Source organism: Parasteatoda tepidariorum, chromosome 6, assembly GCF_982258835.1.
Source record: "Parasteatoda tepidariorum strain Cologne lab strain chromosome 6, Ptep-v5.0, whole genome shotgun sequence".
Classification (NCBI taxonomy): domain Eukaryota; kingdom Metazoa; phylum Arthropoda; class Arachnida; order Araneae; family Theridiidae; genus Parasteatoda; species Parasteatoda tepidariorum.
In genome coordinates, this window is record NC_141760.1 from 33,624,990 (window position 1) to 33,648,678 (window position 23,689).

Below are 23,689 nucleotides of genomic sequence, written 5' to 3' on the forward strand. Positions count from 1 at the left end.
CATTTTCTTTTTCTAATTCCTTTGATTTGTATGTTTAATATAGGATTTTTAAGTGATGGATTGTGGCATAGAGTTATGCTTATTCTACAAACCAACAGAATAGAATTACATGTAGATGATAAACCAAGTGTAACAACTAGGCAGTTTTCAATGCTCACTGGCGATGAATATTTTATAGGAGGTATTATTGTTTAATCTATTTTTTTTTACTTATTGTTGTTATAAAACAAACTTTATGATAAATTTTTATGATTTTATTCATTTAAACAACGAAGTGTTCCCTGTCATGTGAAACTAATTAAAATCCCACTAATTAAAACTGTTTTAAATTATATTATAAAATCTGATTTTTTAATTAAATTAATTGTCATACATTTATACAGGTTTAACATTTTATACATGATTTTAATGTTAATTTAGTGACTGAAAACACTTTATTTATTATTAATTTTTAATTTAAAGAGTTTGTAGGAAAAGGAAACTGTTTTAAATTATATTATAAAATCTGATTTTTTAATTAAATTAATTGTCATACATTTATACAGGTTTAACATTTTATACATGATTTTAATGTTAATTTAGTGACTGAAAACACTTTATTTATTATTAATTTTTAATTTAAGGAGGTTGTAGGAAAAGGAATTTGTTTTAAATTATATTATAAAATCTGATTTTATAATTAAATTAAATTTAACATTTAAATTTCCCTCTTAAAAATAAAATATTTGTTTATTTAAATAAAAGTACTAGCTTAAGCTTTAAAATTTGTTATTATAATTCTAATAGAGCTTTTTTTTAGTAATTTCCAATTTTAATATTAAAAACCTTATATGTTTTAAAGATTATCATGTATGAGGTTTTTATTGAGATAAAAATTCATTATTTATAAATGTGAAAATTTGTTTCAGGTGGTGTTTATGGGAATCGTGGCTTTATCGGTTGTATGAGATACATCCATATTGAAGGTCATTATATACGAGTTACGTCTTTACCTAGTCACCGTTATTCAGCTGAAGGAGTTGTTTTTGATGCTTGTCAAATGACTGATCGGTAATACTTCTTTATATTCGAAACTTCATTAGATTTTTTCTATTTATTGAAATAATGTTTGATTTATGTATACATATATATTTATAATTAATTTTATAATGGTAATGAATAATTTCATAATCATTAAATTTTTAACTTTTAGTTTAAGTGAGAATTATTGCAGCCCCAAGTGTTTTAATTTAATTTATTTTTGTTAAACTGTGTGCATCTTTGACAAGGTATCCCAATAAAGAAGCATTATGACTTAAAAGTATATTTAATAAACCAACAAAAACACATATGTGTAACAAAATAACATGCTAGCAATTAGGTAACAGAAGATTAGCTACAAACATCAATTAATAAAGTCTTTATATAATCTCTGAATCGGTGAGGCAGCGCCGCTGTTTCTTAACTAAAGAGTGTCGTCATTCAATTGTTAATAATGACGTAGAGTGACGTCGGCTGACATCACAAAAATTTTGATCAAAAGACTTTTTAGGCTTTATTATTATTTTTTATTTTATATCTTTAGACATATTAGTTTTCAGATTATTTTTAGGTTTTTAACTTTTAGATCAACTTAGAATTATTGCAGCCCCATGTGTATTTATTTCATGTATTTTGGTCATAAATTTTTTTACACTTTATTTTGACTTATTAGATTATAAATCTTTTTAAAACCTAAGCCTTTTTTTTATAAAAAAAAATTAAAAAGGAAAACAAAAACAAAAATTTTTTTTCTTTTTTTTTTCTAATTTTTTTTTGTTTGTTCATTTTCTCCTCAAATGTATATACAGGATTGGAGTGTCTTTTCATCAAAATTTCTGAAGAAATAAATTTCCTTATACCTTTGTACAGTTAGTAAGAGAAATTGGCTTTAAAGCATTTGCATTTTACGGACATAGCATTTAAAAATTAAATGGAAGCTAAATATGAGAGCACAGTTTTTTTTTTTTAATTGTGTTATTTTTACTTAGGTATGTTCAGTTCGTTAATGTATTTAGTGTTTAAAAAATAAAATTATTTGTACAAAGTAATAGAATATTTGATAGAATTATGCAAAAGTTTATAATTATATTATTATTATTGTTTGTATAATATATACAATGAAAAATTCTTAAATATTCTTTAAGAAAATTCTGTTTCAGTGTGCTAGTGTCTGTTTATTATCACAATAAGAAAGAAAAATATTAATATTATTTGAACAGCGATAAAAAAATTTGTTAAGCACTGGATTTTAACCTCAAGATCCTTTAACTGTCATTATTTGTCAGGTTTTGCTTGTGGTAAATAATGACAAGCCACGTTTTCTTTTTCCTTTCAAAAGTGGTATTTTTGTATAAAATTGTTCCTGAGCATTGCTTTCATATAGATACTGTAGAAGCTTTAAGAATTTTGACTCGATAATTGCACAATACACACAAACGTCTTATTGCCTACTTTCCATCTAACATGAGAATTCCTCCCAATTGATAGTCTTTGGTTGTGTGCTGCTGTGGAAACAAGTAAAATAATTTCTAATGGGGAAAAATTAAAGAAGTAGCATAACTTGCCCAACCCTTACTAAGTGAATCTACTAGTTCCACAGCACTATCCAAAGTAACTTATATTCAAACCCACCGTAACTATCAGCATGGTAGTTTGATAACTGAAGGAAATAATGCAGGGCAGAACATGGAAAACGTTCTTTTTGCTGAAAAATGCACTCCGGACCAATTTAAAACTGGCCTATCATCACATTGTTCCAAACCCTTCATCTGTACTGAATTTTTCTGTTGTACAATGTTTCCTCATGGAATAACTGAAAAAAACTTATTTGCTGTGTGGGTAAGCTAAATTCACTCTAAACCGAGTTCGTGATTGACATTAAAGGAATTTGAATTAAAATTCTTATAATTTGAGAAAGTGAATCATTATTTTGGGTGACATAAAATGTAGAAAAAGAAATTTTGATTGAAACTTAAATTTAATGAGAGTGTATCCTTCATTTTGGTCTTTTTGGTGTATCTCTATAATGTCAACTTTACTTATTCATGCTCAACATTCTCTGCATTATCTATCTTTCTTTATCTATTTTTTTTTTATGCAGTTGTAATCCGAATCCATGTGAGCATGGCGGCATCTGCCATCAAAATTCTGAAGAGTTCAAGTGTGCTTGTGAAAATACAGGATATTCTGGAGCTGTCTGTCACATTCGTGAGTATTATGCATCGATATTTTATTTGCATATACTTTTATAGTAAAACCGGACATTCATGGGACCGAAAAATTGCCAGTTTATGAGAGTTGTCCGTTTACGAGAAGGGTTCCCTAATAATGAAGTTTAACACTGTTAATTGTTTTTAGAATATTTACAAAGATGTAGAAATAATTAAATAGTTTACTATAACTATCTACCAGGATGTTTATTTAAACTTTAGAAAGATAAAAAAGATTATATAAAGAAGTTTGATATAAATACATAATTCTAGATGTAGCTACAGATAAATGAATATAATTTACTTATTATCATCAATAGTTAAGTCAGACATATGATACTGAATAGGAGCTTTCAGTCCTCAATCGGTTTCAATTATTAGATTTACATCCCCTTATAGCTACCTATCATTTGAGAGGGAACATGGTTAATACCTTCTTGAAAGTAAGCAAACCTCTCATGATTCCACATTTACGTCATGAGGACCTATGGAGTTGATTATTCACTATTGATCAGCTATCAAGTGTCTGAATAAGTGTTTTATTTACATGAACACATCAAAGATTATATTTCTGTTCTCTTTTTTATCCCAGCTGTGTTAAATACAGTCTTCAAATTGATAAGAAAAATAAAGAAATTTTCAATGGGAAAGAAGCATTGAGAGCATTTAAGTAATTTCAACTTGAGGGGTCTCATAACCTGTGCGGTCCAGATGAAAAGATCAAGGGATGCTGCTGTCCGAATTTTTTCTGGAAAGCAGTATCATTTTCTCTCCTTTCTTTACAACGATAAGGCAAGGTGACAGATGAAAGATTGATTCTTCAGTAGTGAAATAGCTTAACAATATTTTTAGTCATGGACAAGGCAAAAAATTTACGTGTTTTGAAAATAGCGAAAAGTTGCATTTTTTCCCCTTGCAATTTAAAGCAGAAATAATTTTTTTTCTTCAAATTTTGAAAAAATAGAGTCCGGTTTGAAGAAATAGAAAATATAACGTTTCAGGTCCAAAATGACTGTCCGTGTCCGGTTACGGGAGTGTCCGCCTTGCGGAGAATGTACATAATTGTTTATTCATAGGAGATCACTTGGGTTTTAAAAATATATCTGTATTGAGAGGTGTCTGTTTTGCAGGGGTGTCCATAACAGGAGGTTTCACTGTATGCTGATATTTTATTTACTTATACTTACTTTTGTACAACTTTGTGATACTAAACGATGCATTCAATTCAATTATACAATGTTTATCTCTTTTAGCTATTCATTCACTTTCATGCGAAGCTTATAAACTTACACATCCAAAGACCAGGGACCTGAGTATAAACATTGATATTGATGGTAGTGGACCCTTGGGTTCGTTCCCTGTAACATGTGAATTCCCTTGTAAGTATTTAAACCTCACCTATTAAATTATTCATTTATTTATTAATGCTAAAATATGATTATTGAGCTAGTATTTAAAACCTTGTCAGAATGGGTTTTAGGAACACCTTAGATAAGTTTTCGGATAAAAATTTTAGATCAATGCCCAGGCTAATCTGAAGTATATCACAAATCTCCCTGAAACAGTTTGCACATACTGCATTCGTGGCTAAATGACTTTTAAGTGAATACTATAGAAGTTTTTAAAAATGCAAAACTTGAAGCACTATGCATTGCATAGTATAGTTCATTTCACATATCATTAAATTTAACTATTAAGTATGGCAACATATATCAGGAGCAGATCTATATTAATGTTTTGAAATAGTTTTTAAATAAAAATATTTTAGAACACAAAAATATGCATTAAGGTATTTATTATTTACTGGGAAAAAATGAAAATGTGAGGGCATTAGAATATATCAAAATCAGATGCAAAAACAGATCAAAATTAGTTTGTTTTAGAGATAGTGAAGTTAATGTGGTATATGGAAGATTGAAGTTTACAGATTAGGTGTTATATAGATCGTCTACTGTAAGTAGTTCAGCGATAACATTTGTTGACTAATAGGGGCGGGGGGGGGGGATAGACACAATAAGTAGTTTATTATTTTTTTCAATATTATTTTGTGGCAGTCACATCTGTCATATATATAGTTTTTTTTTTTTTTAAACTATGCATTCTGCTATTTTATTAACTTTAAGTTTTCATTGTAATCATTTGTCCTCTTTTAATATTATTTTGATATTTTTTTTCCGTTGTTTCTGTCATTCTTTAGAAAATTTCATGTTCATACTTTTGATAGACTGTTGATGGAGGAAAATACTCTTTTTGCAATCTGTGTTAACAACTGTTCACTTATAAATTAGAATGCTAAATAATCGCTTGACACTAATTTTTATTTTAGGCTATTATTTATTTTATAAAAAACTGTTAACGCAGATAGTGTTGACTATTTTCAGTGGTTGCTTTTTTAGTGATGTAGTTTATGAGTATAGTTGATTTACTCTAAGGTTCATAGACTTCATTACTCTATTAATGTTTCGAGTAATACTACATTGTTATTTTAACTGTTCTATTAAAATAAGATTGTATATGTTTTAACTGTTCTTTTAAATTATAAACAATCAAAGAATTTAACAGCTTCATATCCAATTACACGAAACTGTCAAATAATTAACATTTTATATTTTAACAATTTCTTTAAGAATTGATTATTTGTTTTTATTTCTTTGAATGCCCAGTTTCTTATAAAAGCTAAATTTTTTGCAAAGCATAACAAAACTTTAATTTTATAGTTGAAGGTCCAGCTGTCACAATATTGCATCATAAGAATGAAAGACCAACCGATGTAAAGGGATTTAATAAACCTGGCAGCTATATTCAGAATATAATTTATAATGCTGAAATGGAACAGATTGTTCAACTTGTTAATCGATCTTACAACTGTCACCAAAAGTTACGTTATGAATGTTACAAAACTCGTCTTTTTAGCTCGCCAGGTAATTTCCTTTTCTTTTTAAAATGTTTAATTTGTTATGCTAGTTTAATTTTGAAATTGTTGCACTCAAATTTATATTTTAGTTTTTCACTTTAATGTACATTTTTAAAATGTTTGGAGAATTTATTCAATACTGTGAATATGACATGTATAAATAAGCTTTTGTAATGAGGTAATAAGCATTATAATATAAATTATGAAACATTGCTGAATGTTATATTTCTAAATATTTAAAATATCATATGGTCTATTCAGCCTATATATATGCTAATTTTAAATCAGTTCCACAAGTCAAGCATTAATAACATTTAATACTTTTAATCATTGAGTTTATGAATCTAGTATTTTTAAAGCATTTATAAGCATAATCAGATTAGCTCAATTATGTTATTCTGATCTTGTTTTGAATGACCTACTGAAATATAAATTACTGTGTTTGATTTTTTACAAATTATTCAGCTTTAATTAAAAATTATTTTAAATTTATAGTTATGAAAGACTATATTATTTTAAAGTGTTTGGATTGATAAAAATTTATCAAGATATTTGTTTGTCATCCGATTTTCTTCTTTTCTCGTTAAATTTTTCCTCCCTTTTTTCTATAGAATACTGTAAGGAGCAATTTCTAACTCTTAAACTGTGTTCTACTTTGTAAAGCTTCAGAACAGCCTTTGTTTACAAGAGATGGGACGCTGGGCTCGTTTACTGTAAAAAGGTTTCGAGTTTAGACTCATAAAATTTTCATAAATCTTTTTACTACTTTCCATCAAATGTTCGATACAGTTATTAAGTTTAAGAAATGTAAAATGTATTCATTAATTTTAATAAAAAGTTTTAAAGACTAATTTCCTTTTTTTAAACATCAAAGGCCCAAGTGATTATACTGCAAAATTCGACTTTTATCGGATGTATATCTTGATCTCAGGCTCTAAATAATCCTTGCTTGGGTGGGTCTGAATGTAAAATTTTACGGGCGTAGGCTGTCTCTGTCAGGGAAAATCTGGAATTGCAAAGGAAAGTTGCATTTTTTCACAAAAACTTGGATTATTCCTACAGCATACCTGTAAAATAACCATTATTAGAATTGTCAGTAACAGTTAATTAGCTATTGAAATTCTAGTTAAAAAGTTCTAACATTTCAATTATTCGTTGAAAAAATTCCACATTTCAGTAATTTTATGATATCCTCTGCTAAAGTCTTTTTTTTTACTTTCAAAATATTATGTTCAATAGTAAAAAAAAAAAATCATGTTTTTTCTGATGAAATTTGCATTGTATAGATAAAATATTGTCTGGTATAATTTTGAAATTCACCTAAAATACCTAGAAAAAACAGGGAATTTTATTATTTTTATTAAGTGAAAACCCTGTTTAATGCTGCCTGAGAATCGTTAGAAGATTTCTGGTTACTTGCATAAAAAGCTTTAAATTTTATTCCTGTGGCAGAATTTTTTTAGGCTTTCTTTGACAAAACTCTCTAGCACTAATATCTTCCTGCAAGATATTTTTTTTTGTAAGCTGTGAATTAACTCACTTCTTTTTTAAGTTTTTTTTCTCATTTCCTGTGTTTTGTTTTTAGCTGAACCAGCTCCTTTTGAACCTTTTTCTTGGTGGGTTAGTCGCAATAACCGTCAAATGGATTATTGGGGTGGCTCTTTACCAGGATCAAGAAAATGTAACTGCGGCTTATATGGTACGTGCAAGGATCCAACTAAGTGGTGTAACTGTGATTCTGATAATCTTGAAAGAGATAAATGGTTGGTTGATGAAGGTGATTTGACTCAAAAAGAATTTTTGCCTGTTAGGCAATTACGATTTGGTGACACAGGAACTACTATGGATGACAAGAAAGGGCGATATTCTTTGGGGCCTCTAAAATGTGAAGGCGACAGTAAGTTATTTTTTCTTTTAATTAATATGCATATTTGTTTAATAAAACTGACTAATCATACTTGGAAATTTAATAATGACATTAAAACTGCTGTTATATTTTTAAAAAAATAGTTTATAAATTATTTTTTTCTCATATTTAAAATTTTATATTTCTTTTAAAAAGACAGGAGTGATGTGTGCATTGCTAAAAATTGCTCCTTAGCATTACCTAGTGGTGCTAATTTGGTCCAAGGCTGGTATTGTGCTAGTTTGGCTTAATACCTGTTTTCTGCTCTGCTATTAAACATTGTACTTTAGTTTTTCTTTAAATTGTACTTTAAAGCCTAGTTTTTTGTTGTTATACTTTTAGTCCAAGTTGTGCATCTTTGTTCAAAATACAGGGATGAGTTTTTTCTCCTTTTTGGCGAAATTCCTTTTGTTTCTTCAAATCAATAAAAAGATAAATTCTGCATTTTCATAGAAAATCCCACTTTTTGGAATTCCTCAATGAAATATTTGTTTTTTTAACTTTTTCTCTTACCTATGTAATTTGGATTTAGAAGCATACGCTACAGTTTGTATTCTCATGTTTTAAAACCACACATCATGATTCATATTTATATAATTTAGATCACACTTATGATTGGTATTCACTCGATTTAAATCACAAATCTCTATTTCAAACTGCACATTGCAATTCATATTCACGTGATGTAAAATTAAGAATCACTATTCATAATCACATGCTTTAATCTTACATCTGGATTCATATTCAAGCAATTCCAGAATTGAGATTCTTATTCACACAATTATAAAAAATCTTGCATCAATATTTTATTTTTAAAACGTGGATTATATTACATGGATATTGACTTCATGCACACTTTTTTCTTTCTTAAATTTCGGGTATTATTTCAATTATTTAAAATGTGATTTGTATAAACTTTTTTTAGATATTCATTTTCTGCTTTTTTAGTTATTTACCAAACTTATCCCTGAAAAAAACTCCCGATTTCTCCACAGAACTAATTTTTGTTTCAGTTAACAAACTTAAGTCAAGTTAGGTCGTTTTTTAATTACTTATGCTGTATTTTGAAATCACACTTACTAGTAAATTATTTTGTTGCTTTATTTTCATGTAGGAGAGGAATACTTTAAAAAAACTTTTTTTAAAATTTATTATATCTTTAAAATATCTGGTAATCGGTAAATTTGTTACTATTTTCTGAATGATTTGATAAGGTGTGATGTAGTTTAGTTTTGACAATATTAACAAATAAGCTAGAAGTCATATAACTTGTGGATAATTAATAACTTATTGAATTAATTTTTTCAAAATAGTGAACAAAACACCTGTTTGTGTGATTTTTGTTACTGAAAAGTAGGAAAAATTAAATAAAAATCATAATTTTCATTGATTATTGCAGTATTATTTAGGGAATATTTTACCATTATAATTTACCAATTATTGAAAAAACTAAGACTGTACTATTTGAACTGTCGAATAAATGGAGCTTCTTTAAAAAGCTTTACAAACTAGTTTTTAGCTAGCCTAACTTGTGACTAAATCTAATGAAGTGGTAGCCTTTCCTTTAAAATAAAATTGAATTGACCTTGATTTTTTCTCTAATATATTTTGATTTGATCATTTAAGAATCTTTGTAAATTATTCATTAGCTTACTCTTATACTAATTGAATACTTACTTTTATATTCTTCTACTCATGAAAGCTCTTTTCTTTTTTTGCATTATAACATACCAAAAACTCACATATTTTATATTTTAGATCTATTTGACAACACTGTCACATTTTATTATGAAGATGCCACAATAGATCTTCCCACTTTTGATATGGGGCACTCCGGAGATATATATTTTCAATTCAAAACAACTGCTCAGAATGGTGTGTTAGTTAGTAGTAGAGGACCAACGGATTATATAAAAATAATGCTAATAGGTGTGTATTGTATTTATCAAATATTATCTTTTTTGTGTGGTTATTTTGATGAATGTGCCTTGATTTTTATTTATTTATTTATTTTTAGAATTAAGCAGTCAAGCAAGAAATGTAAACATAAATATTTAAATTGGGCCTAGTGTAATTGTTGCAATTTCAAGATTAAGCTTAACTTGAATATAGCGAGAGAATTTTTATTTCTTTAAAATGCAAATATTTTTCCAATTATATTGTTCTGATAAATGTTTTTGATTTTCAATTCAAAATGGCTTTTTAAAAATTAAAATATATATATATATATATATATATATATATATATATATATATATATATATATATATATATATATATATATATATATTCTTTGTAAAACATTAGAAATTTTGTTTAAAAATCATAAATGCCTATGCTTAATCTAAATCAAATTAATATGTTCTTGTACTTTGCTAAATCAATTGTAATTTTAAAATTGCCTTTTTATTGTTTTGCAATTAGTTTAATTATTAAGTTATTATTTCTCATAATGTTATTCATATCATATAATATTTCATGATAAATTATTATTTATTCATATCATTATTCTTATAAGTTATTGTATTTCATGATTATTTTATTTATTTACAGAGGGAGACCAAATACAGTTTCAGTATCAAGGCGGCAATGGCCCACTTGGTGTGAGTGCTGAAACTTCATATAAATTGAATGACAATAATTGGCATTCGGTCTTGGTTGAGCGTAATAGAAAAGAGGCGCGTGTTGTTATAGATGGCAGTTTGAGTGCTGAAGTAAAAGAAAGATCAGGACCAGTTCGTGCTTTGTATCTCACTAGCAAGCTTGTTATTGGTACGTACTAACTCTTCGGATTTTGTTAACTAACTTACGTGAAGCAAAAGAGACAAAGAAAATATGAAAAAAATAATGGTTTTCCTTTTAATTTTTGTAATATTGATTTTGCAATTAAGAAAATGGTTGAGAATTATTACCTTTTTCATTTTATTAAGGGGTCACAGTACCCAAAAAATGACAAAAATACCAATTTTTTTTTATTGCTTATAATAAAACTTCAAAGTATTTCAAATGTGCAGAAAAAAATTCATCTCTCTATCTACATTTTTAAAAAAGTTATGAAGGATTTTAAATTGTTCTAATACAGAAACTTGCCCAGCAGTCTGACTTTAAAGTGCTTTTTCGCATAGATGATAATTTTGTGTCTTAATCTTAATTAAATCCCTAAGGATTTTTTTCGATTTAAGATAAAGCTTTGAAGTAAACTTTTTTAACTTGAGTATAATACACTTATTTAAACTGTGCATGGATTAAGCATTTTATGAGGTATTACAATTTTTACGGCATGTTATATATACCTTTTAGGAATTTTTACTCTTTTTTTTCTACTTTTTTACCAAATAATCAATAAAAAATATTCTAATTGATATATCAACAAATGAATGCACAAAATTGTTAAGATAAATATTGCAAGCACTATGAAAAAAACTTTTTTTGAAAATATGTTAAAATAAAAAAGCCTTAGGGATTTAAAAATTTGGACTTTTTTCAACTTTTTTTAAAATTTACAAAAAATTAAACAGTTTAATCATTTTTTGAAGATAAATTATTGATTATAACTTAAATGAGCATGTAAAGCATCCTCAAAATGAATGATTATACCTTTATTTTAAAAAATTATTGCAAAGGTACTGTGACCCCTTAAGCAAAATCCAAGTCATGTTTCCCCAGTGAAGCTTTTCTATTAATGATGTCACTACTTTCTTAACTTCTGCCCTTTTTCTCCTTATACTTACTGTGCTGGTTAGGGGGTGTTGTTTTTATGTTTATTTTATTTTAGTTGTGTTATCTAGTTATTGGATTTTTATTTTAAGCAAGCTTTTGTTCATAATATTCTTATGTATTTGTCTTGTTTTTATTCTTCTGTATTTACTTTATGTATTTTATATTGTATTATATTCTTTTCCTGGACTATGGCAAAACTTTTGGGGTACAGAGAGAGCAATTTTAGACTTTTGTTGTGCTCTCTCGATAGAAAAGTTTTTGCTTTTATGACTTCCGGAGCTGGTACCCCCTGAAGACATCAGCTTTGGTTGTCATGTTTTATCCATTTTTTTTTCATGTTTTCTTTCTCTCTTTTGTTTTAATTCCATTCGGATTCACTGCTGCTTAGCGTGTTTTTCCATTGGAAGTATTATTAATTTTAATTGCTTTTAAATTTTTGAATTCTTTACCTAACTTATGTGAATTTATAGTTGTATTTTTTTCGGAACAATGTTTGTATCATAACTGTCCATTATATAATTTAGTTTAAGTGCTGTCTCTTATAAGATAGAAATTTCAAATTATTTTATTATTTAATTGCGATAATATTACATATTATTTTATGAAAAGTTTGATTTAAAAAAAGTGTTAATTGCATACAAAAATTAATCTTTTGTTTTCATTATTCTTAAAAAAATTTTTTTTAAATATTTATTTCTAAAAATATGATTAAAAGCAGTTTCAAGTTTTTAAATCATAAAATTGTTGGATGTACTATAGCTCCTAATGATATTTTTTGTTAAAGCAGATTGATTCAGAATAGCAGAGCTAGATATGAATTGGCTTATCAGATGCACTTAACACCGGGATAGGCAACATTAACAATGCAGTTTATCATTAATCACCAATTTATTGGTCATCTCACTCTTGATGGTCATCAATCTCTTAATCAATTGCCAGTCTTATCGATTGATTAAACATGTAGATCTTAGTTGTGCTACCAATTCTTACCGTATAAAATTAATGAAACAAAATAAAAACATTGAATTTGGTTTTAAAATTTGTTTTTGAAAAAAATAATAATAATAGTAATTAGAATAATAATGTATCTGTTTGTTCCATTCTAATGATTTAACATTATTTTTAAGTTCCTATTTTATGAGTATCATACTGTTAAATTAGTTGAATGTTTCTAGTAACTTTTAATTATGTTTTTAGTAACTCTTAAATAAATGTTTGTAATGATGCAAATCTTTTATAAAGGTGCCACTGTAGACTACAGGGAGGGTTTCGTTGGTTGCTTACGAGCCTTAATGTTGAATGGCATTATTGTTGATCTGCAGCGCATGGCATCCGATTATAGTTATGGCATTGGTAATGGATGTTTTGGTAAATGCCAAAGTAGCCCTTGTCTGAACAACGGAACATGCATTGAAGGCTATTCAAGCTATATTTGTGATTGCCAGTGGACTGGATTCAAAGGACCTATCTGTGCTGATGGTAAATATTTATTTCATTTTAATCATGAGCATAAATATTATTTTGGATAAGAATGGTTTAATTTAATTTTATATTTTATTTATTTCTCAGAATTCTATTATTGGAAATAAGAAGTGTTTCTAAATATTTGTGATCATTTGTCTAAATGTACTGAGTTAAAATTAAAGTAACTGTTTTTTTTTAAAATTAAAATAAAGAATGTTTTGTTTAAAAATTATAATTTGTTATTATAATCAATTGCAAAACTGAAATAATTACAGAAACTTTTTCATGATAAAATAATAGAGAGACACTAGTTCAATCAAATAATATTTTAAATATAAAGAATGAGTCATTCATACTCATGGATTTAAAGATTTGAAACAAAAGATTTTATTAATAAATTATAAAACTTGTGTTAGTTTTATTTGAGAAAATATAATGAAATTATTTATCTGTTATTACTGAATGAAATTTTACTTTAAATCGAAATTAAGTTGCTTTCTAGAAGATGTGATATTCTTTTCACATTTTGAGTTTGAAATTAAAGCACATACAGAAATGTAACACTTTGATTTGTGTTTTTCTCAAAGAAGTGGTACAGTGATTTATTTTGTGCTGTATAATGATTGGTTTGCTTTTTACATGAAACACCAAGCTAAAATGTTCAAACTTTCTTTGAACACAAACAACCGCTAACAAATACTTTGTTCTGTCTGTTCTTCGTTTGTTCCATCATGTTTTTCTTGATTCCATCATGTGATTATCATTATTATTATTTTTGCCAAAAATTATTATTTATTGTTTGGATAGACAAATATCGCAGACATTACTCTTAGATCTTGTAAAACAAATTTTAAGAAATAGCCGGAAATTTTTGTTTTACGCAACAAGCTTAATAATCTTTATGAAACCATAAAAATTGTATGGCTTTGTAAATTGAATTTTTCCAATTTTTTACTAATTTTTCTTCAATGTCTCATTTGTTTAATTCCTCTTGGTTTCTTTGCTGCTAAGCGCATTTTTCCATTTGAATGTTTTAACCTTTTTAATCTTATTTAATTTTTTTATTTTTGCATTAATATTTTGATTTCTTTTCATAATTTGTAAATTGAACTTTTTTAAAAAAAAACTATTTAGTTTTAAATTTAGTCATAAAATTTGCATATTTTCACTGTAATGTCTTAATATTTTTCCCCAATACCTTATATGTGTGAATAATCAAATTTAAGTGTGTCTAAGTAGCTTTTTAGCAGCATGTAGGTTTCCAACCATCTTTTATTTTGTGTGTTTACATATAACAGAAGCTGACTTTGATACCTAAAGATCACAATGCAATCTAATTATTTTATTAACTGAGTTAGTATGGAGTTTTCTTTAAACCTAAAACATTTGTGTTTGAATTTTTACTAAAATATTTAATAAATAAAGAAATATATATTATTTTATCTGTTCTACTTTTCTTTTTTTTCCTTCTACATATTAACTTTTATCTTGTTTTATTAAGTTCAATAAATTTTATTAATTGAGAATCGATAATTTTGATAGCAACTTAGTACGCTAGTTTATTTTTTAAAATCTTAATACAGGACAGGAGATATGTTGACCTGATACATGATCTGTATAATTTTAAGTTCTATGATATATTTGTTGCACTTTACTTATTATAGCTGTGAACATTTTTGTTGATTTAAATTCGTAATCTTTTTCTCATTAACTAATTTATAACTCCCTGGAAGCTTTTTTCTCATTATATTATACCTTTACTCTTTATATTTCAGAAATTGGTGTCAATTTACGCTCAGATTACTATATCCGATACAATTTTGACAATAGGATTTCCACCTTGGAAGAATATATACGTGTTGGTTTCACCACAACTGATAAAACAGGAATGATTGTTGGTGTTTCCTCGTTTAGTGGAGAATATCTTAATTTGATGATGTCAACAAGTGGTAAATATATATATTTTTTATACAATCCAAGTAGAAAATTAAATTGTATATTTCTTTGCTTTCTTATAAAATGAATACTAGAAAAGCAGATACATAATTTGAATTCCAGGGTCTGAATATTGCTTAGGCTAGCAGTGTCTGGGACCTAATGCACAGGCACCCTACGTTTTATGATAATTTAATCTTTGGATCGATTTTGTGTGACTAATAATATAGTTTTATAGAATATCGCAGGGCTCGAAAAACTCAGAAATTTTACCCGTCCCTGAGGACGGCTTGTCCAATAATGTACCCGTCCTCCTTTGAAACTAACCCGTAGCTTCTAAATAAATAAAATATAATTTCTCTTATTTATAACAAACATTTATATAAATTGCACAATGAATTAGTAGTTACTAGAATTACAAATACTACGATTATGTAAAAGAAATACTAGGTTACTAATAGTAACCTATTATTTCTTTTATGAAATAATTTAAATGACAAAGATCAAGTTATCTGGAATGTCATATTATCCGAGGGTACTGTGTTTTTTAAATTAATCAAATATGACGTTTGCCAGTTCCACAATCAAGCAAATGATTTACAGAGGTTTCTGCACAGAAATCAGAAAGGAATTTTCCATTTAGGTATATATGTTCATAATTGCGTTTAACGCTTCTTGTTCAAGTGTAATGTGTCTTTGTCGTAATGTGTCTTTTTGCAAGATCGTTGCTGAAAAGTCCCTTTCAACCACTGCAGTACTCCCAGACAGAGAAAACATCAATTCCACCATACGCAGTATGTTGCTGTTTTTCTGGATTAGAGGGTCATTTTAGAAGAGAGGAGCTAGACTCTTGTAAGATAGCAAAAACTGAAAATGTATCACGAGCATTAACGGGAAAAGGGCCGTCCGCGCGGACGTGGGATTCGAAAAATTTGTTGTCTGCGGGGAATTTTTGACCTCCGAGGACGGGTTTTTTTTTGAGCCCTGGAATATCGTAAACGTTATTGAATCATTATTGAACAAAAAGAAGGAATGACTAAACAGAAAACAATGGAATTAAATATGCATTATTTTACTTTATAATTGGCATCTTGGCTTTGATTGGTCATTGAACTGTATTAAATAAATTTTTTTTATGTTGAACTTTTTTATGAATTACACTGGGGAACAAGTTTTTTGTTGTATTTATGCAAATGCTTGATCTTGCCTAGTTCGGATTTGCGGATATCAAATCTGATATTAGTTTTGCTCTTAAAGCAACAAATTTTTTTAAAAATGAAATTTTTAGTCTAATCTATTGTTGAAATGTAAAGGTTTAAAAATCTTATATTATACCCAAGATCACGTAAATGTTGTGATAAATTTCTAGGATAGTTAGGATTAAAACTGCACATAGGAACCCATGCCCAGTAATGTCATATGTGGCTGGAAGTGCTTCTCAATTTTGACCTGTTCAGAAACACAAGAAGAAACAGTTCATAATAGGGAAGCGCTCCTGGTGGCGTATGCCAACATTTCTGGGCATGGGCTCCTATACTGTTTTAATCCTGATGAGGTGCCCTAACTCCCATAGCAATTTATCTCAACATTTATGCAACCCCCTGTTATATGATGTTTTTTAAGTTGTACATTTCAGCAAAATATAGACTAAAAATCTCATTAAATCTTGGGGAGACCTCTATCTTGGAGAGAGGAATTGGTTGTAGATTTGAAATCAGCAATGTTAAAATATCAAAAAATCCGTCTCTTGCAACACAGAAAAAAAGAATAAAAATTGTTCCTTAAATATCAAATAATATTAGGTTAATAATATTAAGTTATAATATTAAAGTTATAACTATCAAATTATATAAACTTCTATGTTTGTATAAAATATATAAGTTGTTCAAAGGAATTCAATATAAATTTTAAAGTAAAATAAAAGTTATGCCCAAAAGCTATGTTTATAAACAAAGTCTTATTTATTATTTTTTTTTTAAATATCTAATTAGTTTAGTAATCTCATTCATAGTTATGAGACATATTTAAGTTTAAAACAATTTTCAGTTTAATGATTTTAAATGTTCTTTTAGGCCATTTGCGATTAGTATTCGATTTTGGATTTGAAAGGCAGGAAATCATTATAAAAAATGAGAACTTTGCTTTAGGACAGCATCATGACATAAGACTTCTAAGAGGAGATAAAGGAGCTAAAATAACAATCTATGTAAGTATACATCTATTGAAAGTGTACATTTTTCGTTAAAGTGTGTACTTTTTTAAAAGTTGTGCATTAAAAATGTACTTATATGTGTATTGATTGTAATTCATTCATAATTTTTCTTTTAGGTGGATAATTATGAACCGATTGTTCACACTTTTAAAATTGATGAAAAGGCTGATGCTCAGTTCAATAGTCTAAAAAGTATTTATGTAGGGCGGAATGGTAATTAATTTTTTTTTAATCTTTATTCTAATTTATTATTAAATTACAGCTTTTCCTTGTCATGTTATGTTAAATTGTTTTATTTTAAGTTCATTCCAAAAATTTGAATAATTGCAAAAACCAAAATAATAGCTTTTTTTAGTGTTTAGATGTTGTATTTTTTACCATACGGTTAGATTATTGTTATTGTTTAAATAGTTTAATACTTTTTTGATCTAATTATTTAACTTATTTTGCTATTTACAGGGTGCGTAGCATTTTTAAAAGGTGCTTATTTTCGATTTTTAAAAGCACTTAAAGGTGCTTTTTCATTGGGTGTTTTTAAAAAGTGCTTAATTTTCCCTTTTTCAAAATGAGATTTTACCTTTACCATGTTGATTTTAGCTGTGATTTTTGCAAAAAGACGCAGTTCACATTTTTCTATTCAACGTTTTCATAATTCATTCAACCCCAATCTATTTCAGCGTATTGTCAGTCTGTAGCATATGAAAACGCTATTCGTTTTATATGGTTCAAAACTTCATGATTTTTAACAACTGTCAAAAACAATGGCAAAAGTTATTTTTTTTTGACATGATGATTGAAACAAGATTAAACCGTCAATTGTCAAAAACTTTCCAACCCTGCCCAATTATGATATTTTTTTAAAGTGCTTAAAAATATCTTTTGACTGCTTGAAAAGTGCTTAAAAGGTGCTTATTTTTTGTTGAATAATTTAGCTACGCACCCTGATTTGAAATTATCTAAGTTATTTTTAAAAGCTGATTGAAAGCCAGGCAAGGTTGAATCAGCCTTTTAGTGGGTCGATAAAATAAGTACCAAGCATGCTTGAGGACTAAACACTGGAGGTTCCGCGTTCATCTGACCACCCAACCTTAACATCTGCTCTTGTACCTCAAAGCCCAAGGTCAAGAAAACTGAGATGAGCCCTGGCCTTGTGTGGACTGTCACGCCATTGAGTTTGAGTAGTTTGAATTTCATTTTAGATAGTAAAATAAGTATTTTGCTTTAAGGAATTTTTTAATAAACGCAGCTGTTTTATTTACCTTTTTTTTTTTTTTTCAGAGTCCATGGGTACTGGTGAAGGATTTGTGGGTTGTATCTCAAGAGTTCAGTTTGATGATCATTTTCCTTTAAGGAGACTTTTCCAAGAGAGTCGCAGAGCAAATGTTTGGTCAGTTCCTGTTGATATTAGAGAGGATGACTGTGGCATTGAACCTGTTACTCATCCACCTGAATATAGAGCCACTCGACCACCACCCACTTTGCCACCGGGAGTTCGCATCGAAGCTCATAGATCTGGTGAAGATGATTCTGCTATACTTGGAGGTAATATCTTTGATAATTTAGTTTTATTATTTATTTATTTTATTGTTCTTTTACCTAACATTTGCTTACTGGCTTTCTCTTTTCTTACTTATTTTATTTGCAAATCCATGAAATTAGATTTTTAAAAAAAAATGTAACAATGAATTAAACTTCAAATAATTTAATTGCTCTTTTAAGAAGAATATTTTTCAGTAAATATTTGATACCCTGTTGAGATAAGTAATTGTGCAATAATGACAGCAGTTGACACTGTGACAAGTAACAATCAAAAATGAAAGATTCTTTAAACATGCAAATTAGCATCATCTATTAATGATACAATTAGTTTAAGCACTTTTTTTATGTAAAAATTAACTTCAAAATAAAATAATTATTATAGAAACATGGGTAACACATTGTATGCTGAGACATTTTTTTTAAAATTAAAAATGACTTGTGTTTTTCTCTATGATTTCACTTTATTTTTGTTGATCTGATATAGAAGTTGTTTCTATAATGTTTGCACTCATTTTTTCAAACTTAGAAGACAGTTATTACACCCGACTAAAATGTTTTTAATTTTTAAAACTGGTTTTAAGATCCTTTCAAAAAATTCTTTAAAGGTACTTATTTTTATTTATAAAGTTTGGATTTTTTTCTATTTACAGATTTAAGGTTTTAATTACAGACTTTCAAATTCATAGAAACTTTATTAAGATCTTTAATTTTTCTTTCAGAACTGCAGTTTTTTAATTGTTCGAATTTTTTAATCCTATAGAAAATTATTTATTCTGTAAAGTGTTTTTATGTTGTCAAAACTAAAGTATTTAAAAAGTTTTTTTTTTGCTCTTTATTTGAGTTTTGTCAGTTATATTTGACACATTTAGTAATTTTTCATTTTTCTTTCTGATTTTTCTCCCCAATCAAAGTGCAAATAAACATTTGCAAAACATTGATTATAGTGAAATATTTTGAATTACTTGCAGGTGTATTGGCATTAATTTTCATTGCTCTGATATTGATGGCAGTCTTAATTGGACGCTACATGTCTCGTCACAAAGGTGAATACAAGACGCATGAAGACACAGGGGCTAAAGATGCTCCTGATGCTGATACAGCAGTAAGACTGGGAAAAACAGGTCACGGAGTACCCAAAAAAGAAGAATGGTTTATATGATGAATATAAAAATATTTATGATGTTAAAGAATGCAGTACAAACTGTCGTTAAAAACTGTTGTTTTCGTGCCCTTTGTGGGGGGTGCATTGTTGCCTTGCTCAACAAATTTTATTTTGACTATTTCATTTGAAAGAGAACATTTACTATAGACTATTGCTTCATATCTTGAATTGAAAAATGTGTCTCTGGCCAATGCTTCCGGGCTAACGCTTTTTGGACAACATTTCAAGGCTTCATTGTTAAATATGATAGAATATTGTGTTCAAATCATATCGAGTATAGGTTATACATTTTATTGAAATGATCTGAGCTTTTTTGTAAGTTTTATTTCCACTTCACTATAAAGTATATAAAGTTACTGTGACTTTAAATTGCATTAGTAATTTACTTTTTTTTTAATGCAATATTTTAATATAAATAATTCATTGCAATATTTTTCTTATTTTTGAACTAAATTTGTGTTTCTAACCTTTAATGTATAAGTTTTTTTCTTTCATTTACATCATTTAAATCAAATACAGGAATAATTTGTGATTTGAAAATGTCCATATTTTTACTAAGCAGAAATGTAGAACAGTGATATGTGCCATCTAAAATTTGGTTTTTGCCATAAAATATTTGATTATATGGTGTAAATAAAGTATAGATAAATGACACAAAGGATATAGATCTGAATTATACAAAAGAATAGCTGAGTAATAAGAAAAGTATTGATATGACTAGAGTGTTTTGACTCAAATGATTATTGAAACTGTTGGAGTTAAAAGTAAATTTTGTTAAATACTTTTTGATTTCATTTGAAGTCTAAGTTTTTTCCAATTTATTATTTTTTTTTAAAAATTTATTTTATTGAAAATTGTGATTTAGTCAACTAAAGTACTTGATGAAAATTTAAATATTGAGAAAAAAGTATTCTGGAGATGAGAATAGAAAAAGATTTTTAATAATTATCAACAATCATGAATTTGAATGAAAATTTAATTCTAAAATTTTCCGGTGATTTTATGTTTTCCTAGAGCAATATATTTTTTTATTTTTGCATTTATATGAAACATTTGATTGTCAATCATATTTAAACATATCATTCTATGTATGAATTTAAAAAAGCATTTGAGGCTAGAGTTTAGATGACTGGGAATAATAAATCTTCATTACTTCCAATCTTGCCACTGTTTACACATGTTAATACACTGTTTGTAATTACTTTTTCTAACTCTTAGCAAATTTTCATATTACAATTACTTTTGAATGCTAGATAATTTTTAATGCAATTATTTATATGTTCCTTATAATTATTCCATTTAAAGTTTTGAACTTTTATCAGATAACTACAAATGTGATTTTCAGTTTATTCATTCTATGTTTTTTCATTAAATTTAATATTAAAATGTCGTATATACTCCTAATTGATTGATCTGATTTTTTTTGCACATGTAATTGAAGATCATGTTATTTTTATGCATGTATTTTATGTTGAGTTTTTTTATTTATGTTTTGTATTATACACTAAATTGGGTGTAGTTGGTTCAGTATCATATACAGATTAATGTTTTATTTAAATTGTGAAGTTTTGATTTTCATATTCAACGTCCATTTTTCTATATGTTTAGTTTTTTAAATTTTTGCCTTTACTTTTTTTTTTTTTGGAAGGATTATTTGGGTTAATTTATTGTGATATTTTGGTGAGTTTTTTCCTTGAAATACTTTATTTCTAATTTTTTATTATAAGCTAATATTTATTTTTTTCTAAATTATGATATATGTTTTTTATTGATTTTTCATCATTTAAAAAAATGCATTTATTCTTTCTAGATCTGGTGCTTTTGTATATTCTAATTTGTTATTGTTATTATGTAATTAACAGCTTTCTGTAAAAATGTTTTGCCTAAAACCCTTTTTTTTCAAAGAAGGCCCCTCACACTGCATTATGAAACACAAATGCAAAAAATAGTTTCAAATTTGATTTAAACTTCAATTCTTTTTTAAAAATTTAATTTTGTAATATCTTTAGAATGAATTGAAACATGAAATTGCTGCTTAATCCAGTAGGAATTTTTTTCAAGATTTTTCTTATGAAAAATATACAACAACTATGTAATTAGATATTTTTTTTAAAGCTTAACGTTTATTTCGCACTACATTATTATGAATTTTTTTTTGTATAATGTAATATAAACTAAGTCTCAACTTTTACTTTAATATTTTGCTGGAAACAAGGGGAAAAAAATTTGCAGCTGAAAACAAAGAGAAAAAAATTTGCAGCTATACAAAATTATGCCATTAGTTTCCCTCCCCCCCCCCCTTTTGTATAAATTTCTTTTCAGCTATGTTTTTACAAAAGATAATTTCAAGCAATTTTAAAAATCATATTTTTTTCTTAAAAAATTATTTTTGCACTAGAAATAGAAAACAAAATTTTAATTGAGAATTCAAAATGCATTGGCTGAAGGACCTTAAACAATTTCTTTAAAGTTTGTGTGTATTCATTAAATCAAAATATGTGTTTATTAATTTATCTTGTATGCTTTTTTTCCTTCTTGTGCTGAGACTATAATCTTAGTCAATTTTATTGTTTGTATTTATTATGTTAATTAGCAACTAATGATTTAATTTCTGCCCTTGTTAGCCTTACCATTTATACAAAAAGAATTTACATTGAGGTTTACATTGTTTAATTCTTTTAATCCATTGTGATACTTACTTGTATCATTAATATGTTTGAAATCAATAATGGGAATATTAAATTTTGTGTTCATTCATATATATGTATATCACCATGACAATGTTTACTAGTCCTTTGTTTAATTTTATAAATGGATAAATAATGTTTTTGGTTTTATATCATCTACAAAATTATGTACAATAAAATGCATTCCATTTTAATATTTTTTTAAATAAACATAATTAGTTTTAACATGTTTTGGCATTTTAATGATTTATGCATTGTATGATAAATATCAGGGCTTATTTATTGTTCCTGCTATGTCCTTTACTTTACAGATTTTATATGTTTTATACAAAATAAAATTATCATTCAATAAAAATGTTTTTTTTTTTAAATTTAAATATTACTTTCTTACTTTTAAAAGCATTTTTGTTTTTCCCCAATTAAGGCTGTTGACCTCTGAGAAATGTGTTGAAATTACATTTTATACATTTCTGGGAATTAATGTTCAAATATTGAACAATTTTAAACTGTTTAGTGAGAAGGATGTATGATTATGTCTTTATTGTGTTGGATATATTTTATCTCGCTCAATAATAAAATCATTAAAGAAATTTAAAAGAGAAAGATTTAAGAAATGAGAATATCTTCAAGTTTGTAAAACTGCCGTCTTAAAAATTGTGTTTCATTGTAAAAAATAAAACTCCTAGAGTACCATGTTATTTGACAACAATAGTTAATAAATTGTTGAGTACCAATAATCGTGCAAAACTTAAATTAAATAAGGCATATCGAGACAAATTTTTAAAAATATCTCTTGGTTTGAAATACCATTGAGACAAAAATTTATACTATTTCTAAGAATTAACTATTATTGCAATAGTAATATTAGTTTTCAACTCACTTTTTCCATGTTCTATATTTATGAAATAGTTGCTGCAAAT

The 23,689-nt window shown here is 27.0% G+C and overlaps 1 protein-coding gene across 3 annotated transcripts in view; it reads left to right on the forward strand.

The window, feature by feature from the left end:
• Nrx-IV (neurexin-4) overlaps positions 1 to 23,124 on the forward strand; it is a 39,440-nt gene extending 16,316 nt beyond the window's left edge. For all 3 annotated transcript variants that reach the window (XM_087165625.1, XM_043042082.3, XM_043042083.3), the window contains 14 exons: positions 44 to 181; positions 909 to 1,050; positions 3,122 to 3,228; positions 4,484 to 4,609; positions 5,948 to 6,151; positions 7,730 to 8,041; positions 9,809 to 9,979; positions 10,604 to 10,822; positions 13,013 to 13,249; positions 15,010 to 15,183; positions 17,242 to 17,375; positions 17,498 to 17,594; positions 18,660 to 18,923; positions 19,889 to 23,124. In XM_087165625.1, coding sequence (XP_087021751.1) covers positions 44 to 181; positions 909 to 1,050; positions 3,122 to 3,228; positions 4,484 to 4,609; positions 5,948 to 6,151; positions 7,730 to 8,041; positions 9,809 to 9,979; positions 10,604 to 10,822; positions 13,013 to 13,249; positions 15,010 to 15,183; positions 17,242 to 17,375; positions 17,498 to 17,594; positions 18,660 to 18,923; positions 19,889 to 20,079 — 2,516 coding nt within the window. In that variant the 3' untranslated portion in view covers positions 20,080 to 23,124. The remainder of the gene's footprint in view (positions 1 to 43; positions 182 to 908; positions 1,051 to 3,121; positions 3,229 to 4,483; positions 4,610 to 5,947; positions 6,152 to 7,729; positions 8,042 to 9,808; positions 9,980 to 10,603; positions 10,823 to 13,012; positions 13,250 to 15,009; positions 15,184 to 17,241; positions 17,376 to 17,497; positions 17,595 to 18,659; positions 18,924 to 19,888) is intronic.
• Positions 23,125 to 23,689: the final 565 nt, after the last annotated feature.